This window comes from Microcebus murinus, chromosome 16, assembly GCF_040939455.1.
Source record: "Microcebus murinus isolate Inina chromosome 16, M.murinus_Inina_mat1.0, whole genome shotgun sequence".
Taxonomy (NCBI): Eukaryota; Metazoa; Chordata; class Mammalia; order Primates; family Cheirogaleidae; genus Microcebus; species Microcebus murinus.
The window spans coordinates 57758461-57774269 of record NC_134119.1 but is presented as its reverse complement, the minus strand read 5'-3'; the positions used below and the strand labels follow the sequence as shown (position 1 = coordinate 57774269).

General features: G+C 66.0%; 1 protein-coding gene across 2 annotated transcripts; it reads right to left on the bottom strand.

Annotated features, from left to right (window-relative positions):
- Window positions 1-2975: 2975 nt before the first annotated feature.
- On the bottom strand, window positions 2976-13144 carry LRP3 (LDL receptor related protein 3). 2 transcript variants are annotated; one of them, XM_012775152.3, is made up of 7 exons: window positions 12650-13144; window positions 11091-11138; window positions 7302-7440; window positions 5732-5946; window positions 4185-5298; window positions 3885-4017; window positions 2976-3643 (listed from the first exon to the last, which is right to left on the bottom strand). In XM_012775152.3, exons 1-7 carry the CDS (start codon window positions 12720-12722, stop codon window positions 3041-3043), a joined length of 2325 nt encoding a protein of 774 aa, XP_012630606.2. In that variant the 5' UTR covers window positions 12723-13144; the 3' UTR covers window positions 2976-3040. The 2 variants fall into 2 exon arrangements, with proteins under 2 accessions (XP_012630606.2, XP_012630605.2); XM_012775151.3 differs by having other exon boundaries at window positions 3231-3662.
- Window positions 13145-15809: the final 2665 nt, after the last annotated feature.

Sequence of the window (15809 nt, the reverse complement as noted above, 5' to 3'; positions counted from 1 at the left end):
GCTTGGTATTGAGGGGGTGCCTGGTGGGGGTTACAGCTTGGTGATGGGGGAGTCCCTGGTGGGGGTCACAGCTTGGTGATGGGGGGGTGCCTGGTGGGGGTTACAGCTTGGTGATGGGGGAGTCCCTGGTGGGGGTTACAGCTTGGTGATGGGGGGTCCCTGGTGGGGGTTACAGCTTGGTGATGGGGGGTCCCTGGTGAGGGTTACAGCTTGGTATTGAGGGGGTGCCTGGTGGGGGTTACAGCTTGGTATTGAGGGGGTGCCTGGTGGGGGTTACAGCTTGGTGATGGGGGAGTCCCTGGTGGGGGTTACAGCTTGGTGATGGGGGGTCCCTGGTGGGGGTTACAGCTTGGTGATGGGGGGGTCCCTGGTGAGGGTTACAGCTTGGTGATGGGGGTGCCTGGTGGGGGTTACAGCTTGGTGATGGGGGGTGCCTGGTGGGGGTTACAGCTTGGTGATGGGGGAGTCCCTGGTGGGGGTCACAGCTTGGTGATGGGGGGGTGCCTGGTGGGGGTTACAGCTTGGTGATGGGGGAGTCCCTGGTGGGGGTTACAGCTTGGTGATGGGGAGTCCCTGGTGGGGGTTACAGCTTGGTGATGGGGGGGTGCCTGGTGGGGGTTACAGCTTGGTGATCGGGGGAGTCCCTGGTGGGGATTACAGCTTGGAGATGGGGGTGCCTGGTGGGGGTTACAGCTTGGTGATGGGGGGTGCCTGGTGGGGGTTACAGCTTGGTGATGGGGGGGTGCCTGGTGGGGGTTACAGCTTGGTGATGGGGGGTGCCTGGTGGGGGTTACAGCTTGGTGATGGGGAGTCCCTGGTGGGGGTTACAGCTTGGTGATGGGGGAGTCCCTGGTGGGGGTTACAGCTTGGTGATGGGGGGTGCCTGGTGGGGGTTACAGCTTGGTGATGGGGAGTCCCTGGTAGGGGTCACAGCTTGGTGATGGGGGGTGCCTGGTGGGGGTTACAGCTTGGTGATGGGGGGGTGCCTGGTGGGGGTTACAGCTTGGTGATGGGGGTGCCTGGTGGGGGTTACAGCTTGGTGATGGGGGTGCCTGGTGGGGGTTACAGCTTGGTGATGGGGGGTGCCTGGTGGGGGTTACAGCTTGGTGATCGGGGGAGTCCCTGGTGGGGGTTACAGCTTGGTGATGGGGAGTCCCTGGTAGGGGTCACAGCTTGGTGATGGGGGGTGCCTGGTGGGGGTTACAGCTTGGTGATGGGGGGGTGCCTGGTGGGGGTCACAGCTTGGTGATGGGGGGTGCCTGGTGGGGGTTACAGCTTGGTGATGGGGGTGCCTGGTGGGGGTTACAGCTTGGTGATGGGGGGGTGCCTGGTGGGGGTTACAGCTTGGTGATGGGGGAGTCCCTGGTGGGGGTTACAGCTTGGTGATGGGGGGTCCCTGGTGGGGGTTACAGCTTGGTGATGGGGGAGTCCCTGGTGAGGGTTACAGCTTGGTATTGAGGGGGTGCCTGGTGGGGGTCACAGCTTGGTGATGGGGGGTGCCTGGTGGGGGTTACAGCTTGGTGATGGGGGGTGCCTGGTGGGGGTTACAGCTTGGTGATGGGGGGTGCCTGGTGGGGGTTACAGCTTGGAGATGGGGGGAGTCCCTGGTAGGGGTTACAGCTTGGTGATGGGGGAGTCCCTGGTGGGGGTTACAGCTTGGTGATGGGGGGAGTCCCTGGTGGGGGTCACAGCTTGGTGATGGGGGGAGTCCCTGGTGGGGGTCACAGCTTGGTGATGGGGGGAGTCCCTGGTGGGGGTTACAGCTTGGTGATGGGGGGTTCCTGGTGGGGGTTACAGCTTGGTGATGGGGGGTGCCTGGTGGGGGTTACAGCTTGGTGATGGGGTGTCAGGTGGGGGTTACAGCTTGGTGATGGGGGTGCCTGGTGGGGGTTACAGCTTGGTGATGGGGGGGTGCCTGGTGGGGGTTACAGCTTGGTGATGGGGTGTCAGGTGGGGGTTACAGCTTGGTGAACTGGGGGTGCCTGGTGGGGGTTACAGCTTGGTGATGGGGGGTGCCTGGTGGGGGTTACAGCTTGGTGATGGGGGGGTGCCTGGTGGGGGTTACAGCTTGGTGATGGGGGAGTCCCTGGTGGGGGTTACAGCTTGGTGATGGGGGGTGCCTGGTGCTGGCTGGGAAGGCGCAGGGCAGGCTCTGGGGGGGCTCTTGGCATCTGGGGGCTGTGCCACTTAACCCAGGCACTCTCTGCCATGCACCCAGAGCAACTGTGCCCCTCACGAGGACACTGAGAATGGGGCAGAGATGCCATCTGCCACTCACCGGGCCCTGTGATGCACCCTGAGCTCAGCCCTCCCGGAAAGCCCGGGGTTCACGGCGGGGACTGTGAGCCACCTCGGCGTGAATGTCAGGGCTTCACAGCCCACAGTCTCACCCTAGTTTACAGGTGGGGAAACTGAGGCCCTGCAAGCGGATAGATGGGACCCGGCCACTGTCAGTGGGTGCCTCGGCCTCTGTCCCCTGAGAAAGCACAGAGCAGCATGTGCTGGAGGCCTCGGGCGCTCCGGGAGACCCGGTGGGCGTCCTCTGCCCCATGCCCACGCTCCCAGCCCTGCCACGGTGCGGGAAGGCAGAGGGTGCCCGCCCAGCCGGCCCATGAGCCTGGGGACAGAAGCCTCCTAGCCAAGTTCCCTGGAGGCCTGCTCAGCCTGCAGCATGGCAGTGGGGGGGCTGGCCCAACACAGGGTGACCAAACGGAGAAGCCACAGAAGACCCTGACAGCCCCACCCAGGCCCTGCTCCTCTGCAAATGGGCTCTCAGGATGGAGCGGGGAGGTGGGAGGGATCCCCAGGTGCTGTGTGTGCCCGGGAAACCTGCAGATGGGCTCCCCGCTCCACCCTCTTGCCCCAGCCGATCCCCCAGAGCCCCCAGCCTAGTGCCCTCCAGGGGCCTGTGGTGAGGCGGCCAGCTGGCCCGGCCGCGGGGTGGGCCCCTGCAAGAAAGGACGCAGAGGCAGGGTAGAAACGACTGTGTATTCCCTGGTTACAAAGCGGGGCTGTGGCGGTCACCAGCGTGCCTGGCGGGTCAGCAGACCAGCAGGGCCTCGTCGTCACTGGCCTCCAACGTCGGGGAGCAGGGTGGCGGGGGGCTCCTGCAGACCCCCAGCGGCTCTGGCGAGCGGAGGCCGAGGGCGCCGCTGGCAGTGGGGGCCGGGGGGTGGGGGTGGGGGTCCTGGGCCGCGCGGGGCTCCCGAGGCGTGTCCGCAGGGGCCGCGGGGCCGCCCCCCAGACTGTCCCTGCAACCCTTTCTGTCCTTGTCCGCGGGCCTGCGCTCCGAGTCTCCTCGCGGGCCGGACGGCGGCGGGGGCGGCACTGAAGGTCCCGCGTCGGGCGCGTGGCCGGGGGCGCTAGAGGGTCCGTCCCCAGCTGCCCGGGGACTGCCCGTGTCCGTCGGGGGCGCCGGGCGGTCCGGAGCCGCCCCTGGCGCGGGCTGCAGGAGCCCGTCGCCCAGCACCGTCTGCGAGGTGCGCGCGGCGGTCAGCAGCGGGATCTGGCCGCGCGGCGCCCGCGGCCGGTGGAAGAGCCGGTTCCAGAGGCGACCCAGGCGGCGGCGGGAGGGGCCCCTGCGGGCGGCGTGCCGGCGCATCTGTCGCCGCATGGCCGTGCGCAGGTTCTGCAGCACCGAGGCCTGCGGGGCGGGGCGGCGGCTGAGGGGGTGGCCAGGCCGCTCAGCGGCGGAGGTCAGCGCAGCCCCAGAGACCCCAAGACCACCCGGGCGCGCCCCACCCCCAACCCGGGTCACACTGCCCAGGCCTCCCCTCCCCCTCTCGCGAGCCCTTGGACGGACAGCGCAGCCCACCCAGCCCGCAGGCCCCCATCCCGGGTCTCCTCCGAGATCCGGCTGGGGGCCGGGCCCCGTGGGGGCTCACCTGGGACGCGCTGTAGACTGGGAAGTCCTCCACTGGGGGGATGAGCCCCTGCGCGATGAGCTGACCGTAGGAGGGCGGAGCCTCCCGCCGCACAAACTCCGCCTCCAGGCGCGTCATCTGGGTCTCGAAGGCCCTGGGCGGGGGAGGGGGTGGCATGGGGCGGGGCTGGCCGGGACCTGCCGTGGCAACGGGACCCGGGGGACCCACCTCCGCCTGGAATGGCAGGACACTGGACCCCGTCCGTGGACGGCCCGGCCCCGGTCCCCGAGCCCGGGGCGGCGCGCAGCCAGGGACCCGTACCTGTACTCCTGCGTGCGCAGCGAGTAGAGCTTGAAGGCGCAGCCCAGGGCGATGACCAGCAGCAGGCCGCACACCAGGCTGCCGATGAGCGCCGCCGTGATGACCTTGCGCGGCACGGCGGCCAGGCAGCCGTGCTCGTCGCTGCCGTCCTGGCAGTCCTCCTGGCCGTCGCAGCGCCAGGTCTCGAAGATGCACAGGTTGGTGCCGCAGTGGAAGGTGCCGGGCTGGCAGGAGAAGCAGTTCTTCTCGTCCGCGCCGTCGGGGCAGCTCTTCTGGTTGTTGCAGCGGTCGGCGGGCGCGTAGCACAGGCCGCTGCCGCCCTCGCAGGGGAACTGGTCGGGCGGGCAGGCGGGGCAGCCCTGCTCGTCCCGGCCGCTGGCGCAGTGCCACCAGCCGTCGCAGCGCTGCGGCTCGGAGAAGCAGCCCTGGTCCCCGGCGTCGTCCGCGTCCCCGTCCGCGCCGCCGCACGGCTGCTCCCAGGGCAGGCAGTAGCCCTTCACCTGGTAGGTGGCGTTGAAGCCGTGGCCGGCGCTGCGGGCGCGGGCGTGGTAGGCCACGGTGAGGCGGCCCTGGGCGGCCTCGAGGCTCACGGGCCGGTGGTTGCTGCGGTAGGACAGCGTCTGCAGCAGCCGGTCGCCGCGCTCGCCCAGGCCCTCGTACACCTGCACGTAGTCGTCATAGCCCAGCCGCAGCTCCAGCTGCAGCAGCACGCGCCGCGGGTCCTGCGTGTCCACCAGCCACGTGCAGTGCAGGTCCGAGGGCCCGCGGGCCGCGCCGAACAGGTCCGGGGAGGCGAAGGAGCCGTAGAAGCTGCCCAGCCGCCGGCCGCACGCCAGGTCCGGGCAGCCGGCCTCGTCGGAGCCGTCGCCGCAGTCCTGCGTGCCGTCGCAGCGCCGCTCGGCGGGCAGGCAGCGCGTGGAGCGCGCCCCGCTGCAGGGGAAGGTGCCCCCGGGGCACAGGCTGCCCGGCGGCTCGGAGGCGGGGGCCGAGCAGTTACCCTCATCGGAGCCGTCCCCGCACTCGTCCACCGTGTTGCACTGCCACGGGCCCGGCAGGCACTTGCCGTTGTCGCAGCGGAACTCGTCAGCCTGGCAGGACGCCTGGCCCAGCTTCCCTGGGGGACGCAGGGCCGGCGGGAGACAGTGAGGGGAGAGCAGGACCTCCCACCCGCCTCCTGCGCAGGGGCCTGGGGCCAGGTGGCTCCCCGTCCCAGCTGTGCACAGGAAGTGGCAGGCCCCAGAAAGGCCCCTGTCTCTCTGTGGCCGCCTGAGGGCCAGGGACCCTTCCAACGCCAGGGTGGACTCAGTTTCCAAGCCCAGGCTCAGGGGAGACTCCCCTCCCCCCAACCCCGAGTCAGGCCTGTGAAGTTGGGCCAGTGACCTGGAGAGGCTCAGAGCATCCGGGAACAGCGGTATGACCAGTGCCACCTCCGTCCCCAGACTGACGGGCCAGGCAGGGGGAACCCCACAGGGAGCCAGGGGTCCCCGAATGAGCACCGAGGACCCCACAGCCATCCCCACCCCACCCCACCCTGCGGCCAGTGGCACCTCGGATGTAGGAGAGGCGGAAGCCCTGGGCCTGGCCGGAGCTGGAGGCGTCCGAGTGGAAGAAGATCCAGACGTGGTCGCGGGCGGACATGAAGGCGGGAGGGATGGCGGAGCCACACAGGCGGAAGGCCTCCTGCCGCGGGGGCGCCGCTGGACCCAGCAGGAGCCAGTCCAGGGAGCACTGGTGGGACTCCTCCACGTCGAAGTTGCGGAAGCTGCAGGGGTGGGGTGGGGTGGGCAGGGCAGAGAGGACCACGGGCGTTGGTGGGGGTGGGCAGAGAGGACCGCGGGTGTGGGGGGTGGGGCAGGCAGGGCCCTGGTGGCCGAGGACCGGCGGGGGTCAGACTGGAGCTCACAGCATGGACCGCCAACCCCACCCAGGCCGCCGCCCGGCCCCTGTTCCGGCTCTGCGCCCAGCCACCCTGCCCACCCAGGGCTCCCCGTGCAGCTCCCTGAAGAACAATCTCCACACCCGTGGGTGTCATTTCAGCTCTGCTGCGCTCCCCACCCCCTCTGTAATGCGAGCAGCGTCTCTCACCAAGGGGAGTCCGGAGTCCCGGACAGTCTCCCCTGCAGGGCAGAGGCCCAAGGGCCCAGACCCCTCCCACTGGGTCAGCTGGGGCAGGAAACTCCCAGGCATGGCACCGAGGGTGAGCTGGGTGACAGCTTGTCACCTGGCAAGAAACACCAGCCCTGGAGCCGCTGGCCCAGAGCCATGGGGAAACTGAGGCACAGAGACTAGGACAGACCACGCACATCCCTGTTTGGGAGCTATGGAGTAACTAGGGGCTGGGCCCTCCGGGCTTTGGCCCTTAGGAGAACTAGGCAGATAGAAGCCACAAATGACTTGCTGGCCAAGTGGCCCCATGACTGGCCCTGGCCAGGGCCCTGCAGTGCCCCTCCCAGTCGCCTCACCCCATTCCCCTCTGCCAGTCAAGCACCCGCCTCCTGCCCGGCTCAGTCCCCTGCCCCGAGGCCCCGTGGGGAACCTGCCCTGGGCTCAGTGCCAGGCTGGCCTCAAGCCACCCCTGCAGGCCAGAGAGGACACCTGTGCCACCTCAGACACAGCTGGACCACGCCCACCGGTTCCCAGTGCATGTTCCTAGTGGTGCGTGTGCCTCCCCCTTCCTGGCAGCATGGAGGTGACAGACAGCCCCCACCCCACCCCGTGGAAAAGTCAGGGAGGGAAGAGGTCCGGCTCAGGGCGCCCAACCTGGGAGGCCCACAGAGACCGAGAGCTTGCCCACCTGCATGCTCACGTGTGCACACGCGTGCTTATGGCTCCCACACGGTCACACGTGTCCTCTCACACACATGCCCTCTGCACCCGTGCAGACGTGATCGTGCACATACATGTGCTCACTGGTGTCCTTTTTGCCTGCTCAGACGTGGACTTGGGCACGTCACAAGCACGTATGTATGCGCACACACATGCACATGCTCTACTCACACACGTGTGCACTCCCACCGTGCCCCCACACCTGCTCAGACACGCGCTCCCGGGTTTGCTCACTGGCCCAGCACGGGTAGGCGGACACCGACCCCCTCTGCCGCCCCAGGCCCCCCTTACCTGATGGTGATCATATCCCCACGGTCGCCCTGGATGTACCAGCTGCAGTTGGTGCCCGGCGGGTAGTTGAGGGGCCAGGCCGGGCTGTAGATGACGCCGCGCCGCTCCGTGTGCTGCTCCAGCTTCCCGCTGCAGGCGGCTGTCGGGGAGAAATGCCAGCCCCTCTGGGTGGGCAGCGTAAGCGCCCGTGGTCTGAGCACAGGCCTCCCCCCAGGGCAGGGCCGAGTCCGGCCAAGGGCAGCCGCAGCCCTGGGTGAGGACAGAACTCAAGACTTCACAGAAGTGGTGCGTTTGGGGGGAGCCCAGGAAGCCCCACCTGGACTTGGGGTGGCTACGCAGTGCGCCAGAGCCTCGGTCCTGCGCCCCAATCCCCAGCGGGGCTGGGAGCAAGCCTCCCACGCCCCTCGGCAGCCAGCACCTCCTAGGTGCAGGATCCTGGCCTCAGGCCCCAGCTCAGCGGAGAACTCCGCACCCCTGGTCCTATGAGGCTGCACGGGCCACCCTGCTCCGGTCCCCTGCCTGCCCTCCCTGGGGCTTGCCGAATGCAGATCTCAGCCGAGGGAGGAGAGGAGCTCTGCTCCCCCGTGTTTACTGAGCAGCTACTACTCGCTGAGCACGGTGACAGGCACGCTGAGTCAGACAGAAGAACCCTGAATGGAACCCACAGGCTGGGGATGGGAGAAGCCAGACCTTACGCAGAACCCCGGGTGAAGACTGCAAAACAGGCCTGGAGGGAGGTGGCAGCGTCCAGACGTGGCTAGAAACACAACCTGGGGCTGACCACACCTTGTACAGAATTTGGGTTTTATCCCCAGTGTCAGCGGGAAGCCACAGGAGGTAAAAGCGAGAACCGGATGGAGAAACCAAGGCTCGGGAAGGCAAGTCGCCCGAGCCCGGTGACACCACCTCTCTGTGAGGCAGGCCTCCGCCCTGCCCTAGTGCACCACCCCAGAGCCTGGGCATCGGCAGGGGAGAGGGCCTCGTGAATTCAGTCCCAGGGCCACACTGCTCTGCCCTGGGCCTCAGCTTGCGCATCTGTAAAATGGGGCCAGTGGGTGTTGCTGTCTCTGAGGGGTGGCTGGGAAACTCTCGGAAAGCTGCAGTCTGCAGGCAGACGTTCGAGCGGGGGGCGGGGTGCCAATGGGGCAGGGGGGGTCTCTGAGGATGTCGGCTGGGGGTGGGGGTGGGGACAGGCTGTGTGATGCTGGGGGAGGGGGGCAGTGAGGAGAGGTGGACCGTGTGTTTGGGGGGACGCTGATATGTAGAGAGACGTTTGGGGCCAGTCCGAGGGGCCCGTCTGAGCTGTAACTGGAGGCGCCTGCCTTCGCCTGGGCAGAAGATGGCCTCAGCCCCCGGGGCCAAGGGGGCAGGGGATGACGGGGCACTTCTAGGCGGGCCGGCGTCCTTCCCTCCCGGCCCAGAGCGTTGTCAGATACTCCTGAGAGGACGGAGCCAGCCCTGACGAAGCACAAAGTGCAGATCCGATTTCCAGAGCCGGTCGATGCTCCGGACAACCCGCCTGGTGCCACCCCACCAGGGAGAGCCGGGAGGCCCAACCCCAGACAGGCAGGGAGGTGCCGGGTGACAAGAGAGCCACGTGAAGACCCCGCCCAGGCTGCCCCCACTGGGGCCACGGTGGCCTGTGGCAGAGCCCAGAGGCCAGGGGTTGGGGGAAGCAGGAAGTGGGTCTTCTGCCCGGTCAGTGCTTGGCAATGAGGGTGGACGGAGTGGGTGGCCAGACCCTGCGAGGTCCCCGGGCAGCCCGGCCGGGCTCTCCTGGGCACCTGGGCCCAGGGAGGGCCCAGAGGGGCTGCAGGGGACAGTTCCTGCTCCAGGGTCCCTCGTGCAGTCACGGCGGCGGGAGGGACCCTTCGGCACCTGCCGCTGGTCAGCAACGCCACAGGCATCAGCACCAGACTCCCAGAGAGCTCGGCCAAGACCACCACCCATGGCCCCACCGGCTGTGCACACAGCCCCTGGAGTCAGGCAGTGTGGACCCTGCTGGGGACAGAGGTCTAGACGGCTAAGAACCACCAAACACGAGGACCCAGGTGGGTGCCTTTCGCTCCCTGGTGCCACGAGTGGCTCTTGTCCCCAAAGGGTCACCTTTCTAAACACGGGGTACGTACATGTGGCAGGTATGGTCGGGGCGACAAGCCCACCAACCATGCCAGCACGAGGGCTGGCCTGGGGCTCACGTTTTTGTAAGTCACAACCCACCCCGTCCCCTCTCTTTCCCTCACTGTCTACACCGGCCACAGACATCTGACCCAGGCTGGGCCAGTCGGTCTTTTCCTGGAACCTGGGATGTGAGATGGGGCCATCAGCTCCGGGGGCTGCAGGGCTTGGAGCAGAGAAAATTGAGGGTGACACAGAGGCCAAGCCTGGCAGACGGGCCAGTGAGAAACGCTCCCGTGCACCCCTGCGATCCCAGTGACCTCGGCCGGCAGGGCTCTCTCTCGCCCCGAGCGCTGGGTCCCAGCCCCTGAGCCAGCCTCCGGGGGTTTCTGCAGCAAGCCCGGCCACGAGCAGAACTAAAACCCCCCCAGCCACCGCCCGCCCCACCAGGCAGCACAACCAGCGACAGACAAGTCAGAGGGCCCCGGACCGGTGACCCTGCCCCTGGCTACGCCTTGACCTGCCGTGTTCACGTGAATACGTGTGCTCACTTCTGCACCTTTCTAGGGTTTGCCGGAGACGGCGGTATATTGGCTGAATTAGCAAGAGACGGGAGGTTTATCGATTATAGAACAGGCTCCCTGGGGCCCTTCTCAGAACTCTCCGGCGGCACCGGGGGCCAGGGCGGCCCCGGCTCGCTGACTCGCGCAAAGATGGCGGTGGGTGGACAGATGGCAGTGGATGGACAGACAGCAGGAGGCGGGGCAGCGTTCTAACCACGCTCTTAGATTCTATGGGCCCCATCGGCCACGGTGTTTGCCTCTCCCCTGCAGGCCGGCTCAGCTGCCACCTGCAGACCAGCTGATCCAAGGCTGTGCACGTCACCCTCCTTCTTGTCTAAGGGTCACACACCAAGACAGTACTTCCCCTGCCCTAGAGCACCCCAGACCAGGTACCGGGCAACCAGAGGCCACCCCCATAGCCCAACCCCACTGCAACTATTCAGACTAGCCGGTCCTAAGCTGTTTACTCTGCCTTGCCTCGACTTCCCTATGCAAACCCCAATACAATATCGGGCCTGTGCCTTTCTCTAGCTCCTGCTTCTGCCCGCCCACGCCTAGTAATCCCCCACCCATGGCCCCTGGGTGGCAGGGCAGGGCACGTCCCCTCCTCCCAAGAAAAGTGATAAATTCTTCCTTCAATGGCATCGGCCCCTCTCTGTCACCAGTCGTACCTCTGCGAATTAAATCCTAAAGATCATTTTAAAACAAATGGGCATCTCATGGCACCTCCTGGCCCTGGGGGAGCTCCACGGCCTAACGGGAGGCACGGTATGTCAATCGTACGGGGCCCCTTGGCGGTTTGCTAGCGCTATAAAGCCACCATGCGCCAGACACCGTGCTGAGCACCTCGCTTCACTGGCTCAACGAACCCCAACGGCCAGGTGTTCAGGTAGACCCCGTTTTATTTCACCCATTTTACAGATGAGGAAACTGAGGCTCACAGAAGTTTAAGCTTGCCCAAGGCCACACTGCTGCTCCTTTATGATGCAGAAAAGAGGCACGAGGATGTCAGGGTGGAGCCAGGACCCTGAAAGGCCTGTCCCCAGAGGTCACTAACCCGGAGGAGGGCCCGGGAGGAGAGGAGGAAGGGGAGAAGCAGACAACTCACCTAAGGCAGGAACGGCGCTGCTGAGCCTCCCAGTGAGGAAGATGTTCACTGCGGGAGACAGGAAGCGGTCAGAGGGGGCAGTGTGCTCGGGGCCAGGGCACAGCGTGGGCCAGCGGCAGCCCTTGCCCGGGACATCACAGCTGGACCCAAGGCCGGTCCCTGTGCCTGCCCAGACAGTGCCTGGCCCCCCAAAGGGCTTTGACAGCCACCTCGTCCACCTGGGGAGGGGTTGGGGGGCAGCAGGTCTGCTTACCCCCATTTACAGGGACACACAGCGAGTGGGGTGACAGTGCTCCCCCCTGTCCACATGCCACATGGGCCTTGAGGAGGGAGGCAGAGAACTCCCAGCACCCCAAGCGCCCACCACCAGGGGTACCGTCTTCACTTCCCCTGCTGCTTTGCCTGGGGCTGTGGCCCAGAGGACACGGCAGTCCGAGAGCAGCTCCGTGCCCTCCCCACCCAGGGCGCCAGCCAAACAGGGGGCATCTCTGCAGGGGTCCGTCCCACCCCAGGACACCCAGCTCTGCTGGACAGAGCCACGCCAGGTATCCTGAGCAGGGACGGCCTTGGGGAGGCCGAGGGCGGTCCCCCCCGCCCGGCTCACCCGGACACTCATCACCTAGCAGCTCAGAGCCCAGAGCCCAGAACCCCGACCCGGTTGGGGGGTGGGTGCCCTGGCGCTGCGCCCCTTCTTCAAACCAGCCCCGCAGCTGGGGTGTGGGCCGTCCCCCCCACCTCAAGACCCCGAGCTCCCTGGTGCAGGGGGAGGCCCAGGAGGGCACCGCGTTTTCACCTGGGCACTTCAGCGGCTTCAGCAAACCTGCTGGGCGACAGAGCCCTCACCAGTGACATCACAGAGTGTCCCCTAATGACCCCCAGCTCTTGGAATGGCCTCCCTCCTCCATCGTGGTAAATAAAGGAGCCATGTGGGCTGAGGCTTTAACTCCTTCCCTCCCCTCGCCCCCACAGGGCCCTGGGAAGGTGGACAGAAAACTCTGGGCAGGGCACAGGTGCCTCCCACCCGGACGCCCGGCCTGGGCCGCCCTGAGCCCTCTCCAAACCACCCCCCTGGGCTGCGGGCTGCCCGCGGCCTCGAAGACACAAAGGGAAACGGGATCGTTCTCAAAGCCGCCTCCTCCCAGGCATCCTGCTCCTGCCATGCGTCCCTGTCCCCATCTGCCGCCAACGCCGCCCCACCCCGGCTCCCGGCAGGAAGCAGTTTCTTCTTGGGGACAGCCGCCCTGGCCTTTGTCCACGGCTCCCGAAGCCACCTCGCCGCCAGGCCAGCGCGCAGGCCGGGTGAAAGCTGCTGCCTGCCGGCCCGGCTCGCGCAGGAAGCGGCCGCCGGGCGCTGCTGGCCGGGGCTCGGCGCCCAGAGCCGCCCTCCCGGGCCTGCGGGCGCAGCGAGGCAGCGCGCGCGGGAGCGGGAGCGGCGCGCGGCTCCGGGAAGCCCCGGCCGCGGAGGGGACGGGCCGGCGGGCCGAGGGGTCGGGCCAGGGCGCGGCGCGGAGCCACCAGCCGGGGGACGCGGACCCGCCCGGCCCGCGCGGCCCACTCACCCAAGCAGACGACGGCGAGCTGCGCCCGGGCGCCCGGCGCCGCCTCAGGCCCCGAGGCCGCCCGCTTCTCCATGCCGGGGCCGGCCGTCCGCGGGCGCCGCCTCCTGCCCCCAGGCTCGGGCTCCGGCTGGGGCTCGCGCGGCGGCTGAGGCCCGGGTGCAAGCGGCGGCTCCGGTGGCGTCTTTGTGCGGTGGCGGTGCAGGCCCGCAGCGCGTGCGGGGCCACATCGGCCGCGGCGTCACGGGCCCCGCGGGGGCTCAGCGGCGGCCGCCAGGGAGGACCCCCGCCCGCCGCTGTCCCCGCGCCCCGGGCGCCGCGCCACGGCCGGCCTGCGCCCGGGGCCCCCCGGTGCGCCCATGCCCCGCGGCGCGCAGCCCGCCCGGCCTCGGCGCCCCCGGGCAGCCCCGCGCTGCGCCCAGCCGGTGCGGCCGGGTGCCGCCGGTAGTGCGTCCGCGGGTCTGTCGCCTCCTGCCCGGCCCCTCGCCCGCGCCCGGAGCCTGGAGGCCGCGCTGCGCCAGCCACGTGACGCGCCCGCCGAGCCGCAGTGGCGCTGGCTGGGCGGGCGGAGGCAGCTGGGGCGGGCCGGGGGCGCACGCCCCGCCTCGAGTGCTGGACAGCTCCGCGCTCGCCGCCCCAGCGCCCCTGGCCCCGGAGCCCGGCGCTGGAGGTGGGCACTGCGCCCGGGCCGGATCAGCGCTCGCCTGGCCTCCCCCCGCTCCCGCGTGCTGGTCCCTCCTGCAGCCGGCTGTGCTAGGGAGGGAGGGGGAGGGAAGCGTGGCAGAAGGTGGCAGAGAAAGGGATGCTTAGGGGACCCGAGGGCAGGACAGTGCACGGTGGTGCAGGGCTAAGGCCTGTTGTCCTTCTAAGGTGTCCCTGCTCCCGCCCTGCCGCCCCCTCGCTTGCCACAGCCCAGGTGCCTCCGTCACATCTCCAAGAAGAAGCCCCCAGTGCAGAACAAGGCGGGGGAGGGCATATTTGGGACACCCTGAGAGGCCCCTGGAGACCCCCCTCCCAGGGATCCCTGAGCCCGCCTGTCACCTTCCCGCGGGCACGGGGAGGGGGAGGTGGCTCACTTTCCCGCGTGGGGTCCCCGTCTACCGCCCGCCGTCAACCAAGGGTGGGAGTCCAGAAGAGACCAGGGTAGGTTTGAGGCCACTTAGGGTCAAGCAGGGTCAACCCTCCGTCCTTAAGACAGGGGTGAAATCAGAGATCCCCGAAGATGCCCTGGCATGGGGGGCCCACCCGCCTGAGCTGAGGCTCCAGACCCCTCTCCATCATCCCAACCCGTTTGACACTCTCCGTTTATGGGGAGAAGTCTGGAGAAACTCAATTGGTGAGAGAAACTCAATTTGGCTCAATTAGTGGCAGTGTAGACAGAGTAACTCACTAACTCACTTTTACTGTGCAGTCTGATTGGATCTTAATTTAAAAACTGGCTGGGGAGGGGGGGACTCCTTTTAGGTTTTCTAGGTTTTCTTATTCTCTCTCTTCTGTAATTCCTTTGGTGATTTTTCCCAAGTAGACTTCTTAGGAGATGTATTCCAAGAGTTAAAAATCCAATGCGATAAATTACTGATTTTCAGTGTAGAGCACCAGCTCACTCGTGGCTTGGCTTCAGAGTTTCCTCAGACTGTTGACTGCCCTGGACAGGCATTTATTTACACGTGGCAGAATGCCCCACAGAGGCAGGGGCAGGGGCAGGGAGGGTTTGCACCTGTTCCCACTTGAGGACGCGGCCTCCGTGGAGACCAAAGCCTTAGGGGATCCTGTTGGAGCCTGAGACAAAAGAAAAAACGTGAACCCCTACAAACGCTTACCAAAATATGCTCCTCTATTTTGAACCAAATGGGAAAGTTTAATAAAAGCTTTGCAGGCCAGGCCTGGTGGCTCACACCTGTCATCCTAGCACTCTGGGAGGCCGAGGCAGGAGGATCGCTCAAGGTCAGGAGTTCGAAACCACCCTGAGCAAGAGCGAGACCCCCCGTCTCTACTAAAAATAGAAAAAAAATTAATTGGCCAACTAAAATATATAGAAAAAATTAGCCAGGCATGGTGGCGCATGCCTGTAGTCCCAGCTACTTGGGAGGCTGAGGCAGGAGGATCGCTTGAGCCCAGGAGTTGGAGGTTGCTGTGAGCTAGGCTGACGCCACACCACTCTAGCCCGGGCAACAGAAGTGAGACTCTGTCTCAAAAAAAAAAAAAAAAAAAAAGCTTTGCAATCACAAAACATGAGTATATATTAAAGCTCCATGTTCTCCAATCTGTGCGTGTCCCATTGTGGACAGGCATAAACCCAAACAGCTGGCGATGGCCGGGATATCCGGGAATCTCGGGCTGATTGGAAATAACTGTTCTCATTGCAAAAAAAAAAAAAAAAAGTTGCATTAACATCTGCTTCATCTTGATTGCTGAGTTTTGGGGCACTGCCTTCAATGTTGTGCCCAAAGTAAGTCCCTCACTCCCCTCCCCTGACACCCCGTTTAGTTTAGTCTCCCTAGAGGCTGCTGCCCCGGGCAGGGGCCTTGCTCTGGGTCCCCAGGGCAGCCCTGGCCCAGTCTTCTCCCCGATGGCCCTCGAGCCATTTCTGGAAAGGTTCCTGGTGTCCTGTATCTGCTGCAGTCACCGGGGCCCCTCCCCCTCTGCAACATTTAACAAACACCCTGCATCCGGGAGTTTTCTAACCATCGCAAACTGAAAATTTCCAACTGGTGCAGAGTTTAGTATTGGGAAGGAGGTGATTCGAGTAGTAAACGTGGAACATGGGACTGGCTGGGGCAGGCGAGGGAGCAGTGGGGAGAAGTGGGGGACAGTGGGGCATGAGCACCTCTAGCCACGAGGTCCCCGACAGGCGGTAAGTAGAATGATGGCTGCCGGGAGGGGGTACACATGGGGAGGGGCTTTCAGTTTGAGGAGATTAAAGCGTTCTGGCGATAGATGGTGGTGATAGTTGCACAACGAGGTGACTATGTCAGATGCCACTAAAATGTGCACTTAAAGATGATTAAAATGGTCCATTTCATGTTACATGTCTTTTACCATGACAAAAAAAAATAATAATAATTAAAGGCCGGGCACGGTGGCTCACGCCTGTCATCCTAGCACTCTGGGAGGCCGAGGCGGGAGGATTGCTCGAGGTCAGGAGTTCGAGACCAGCCTGAGC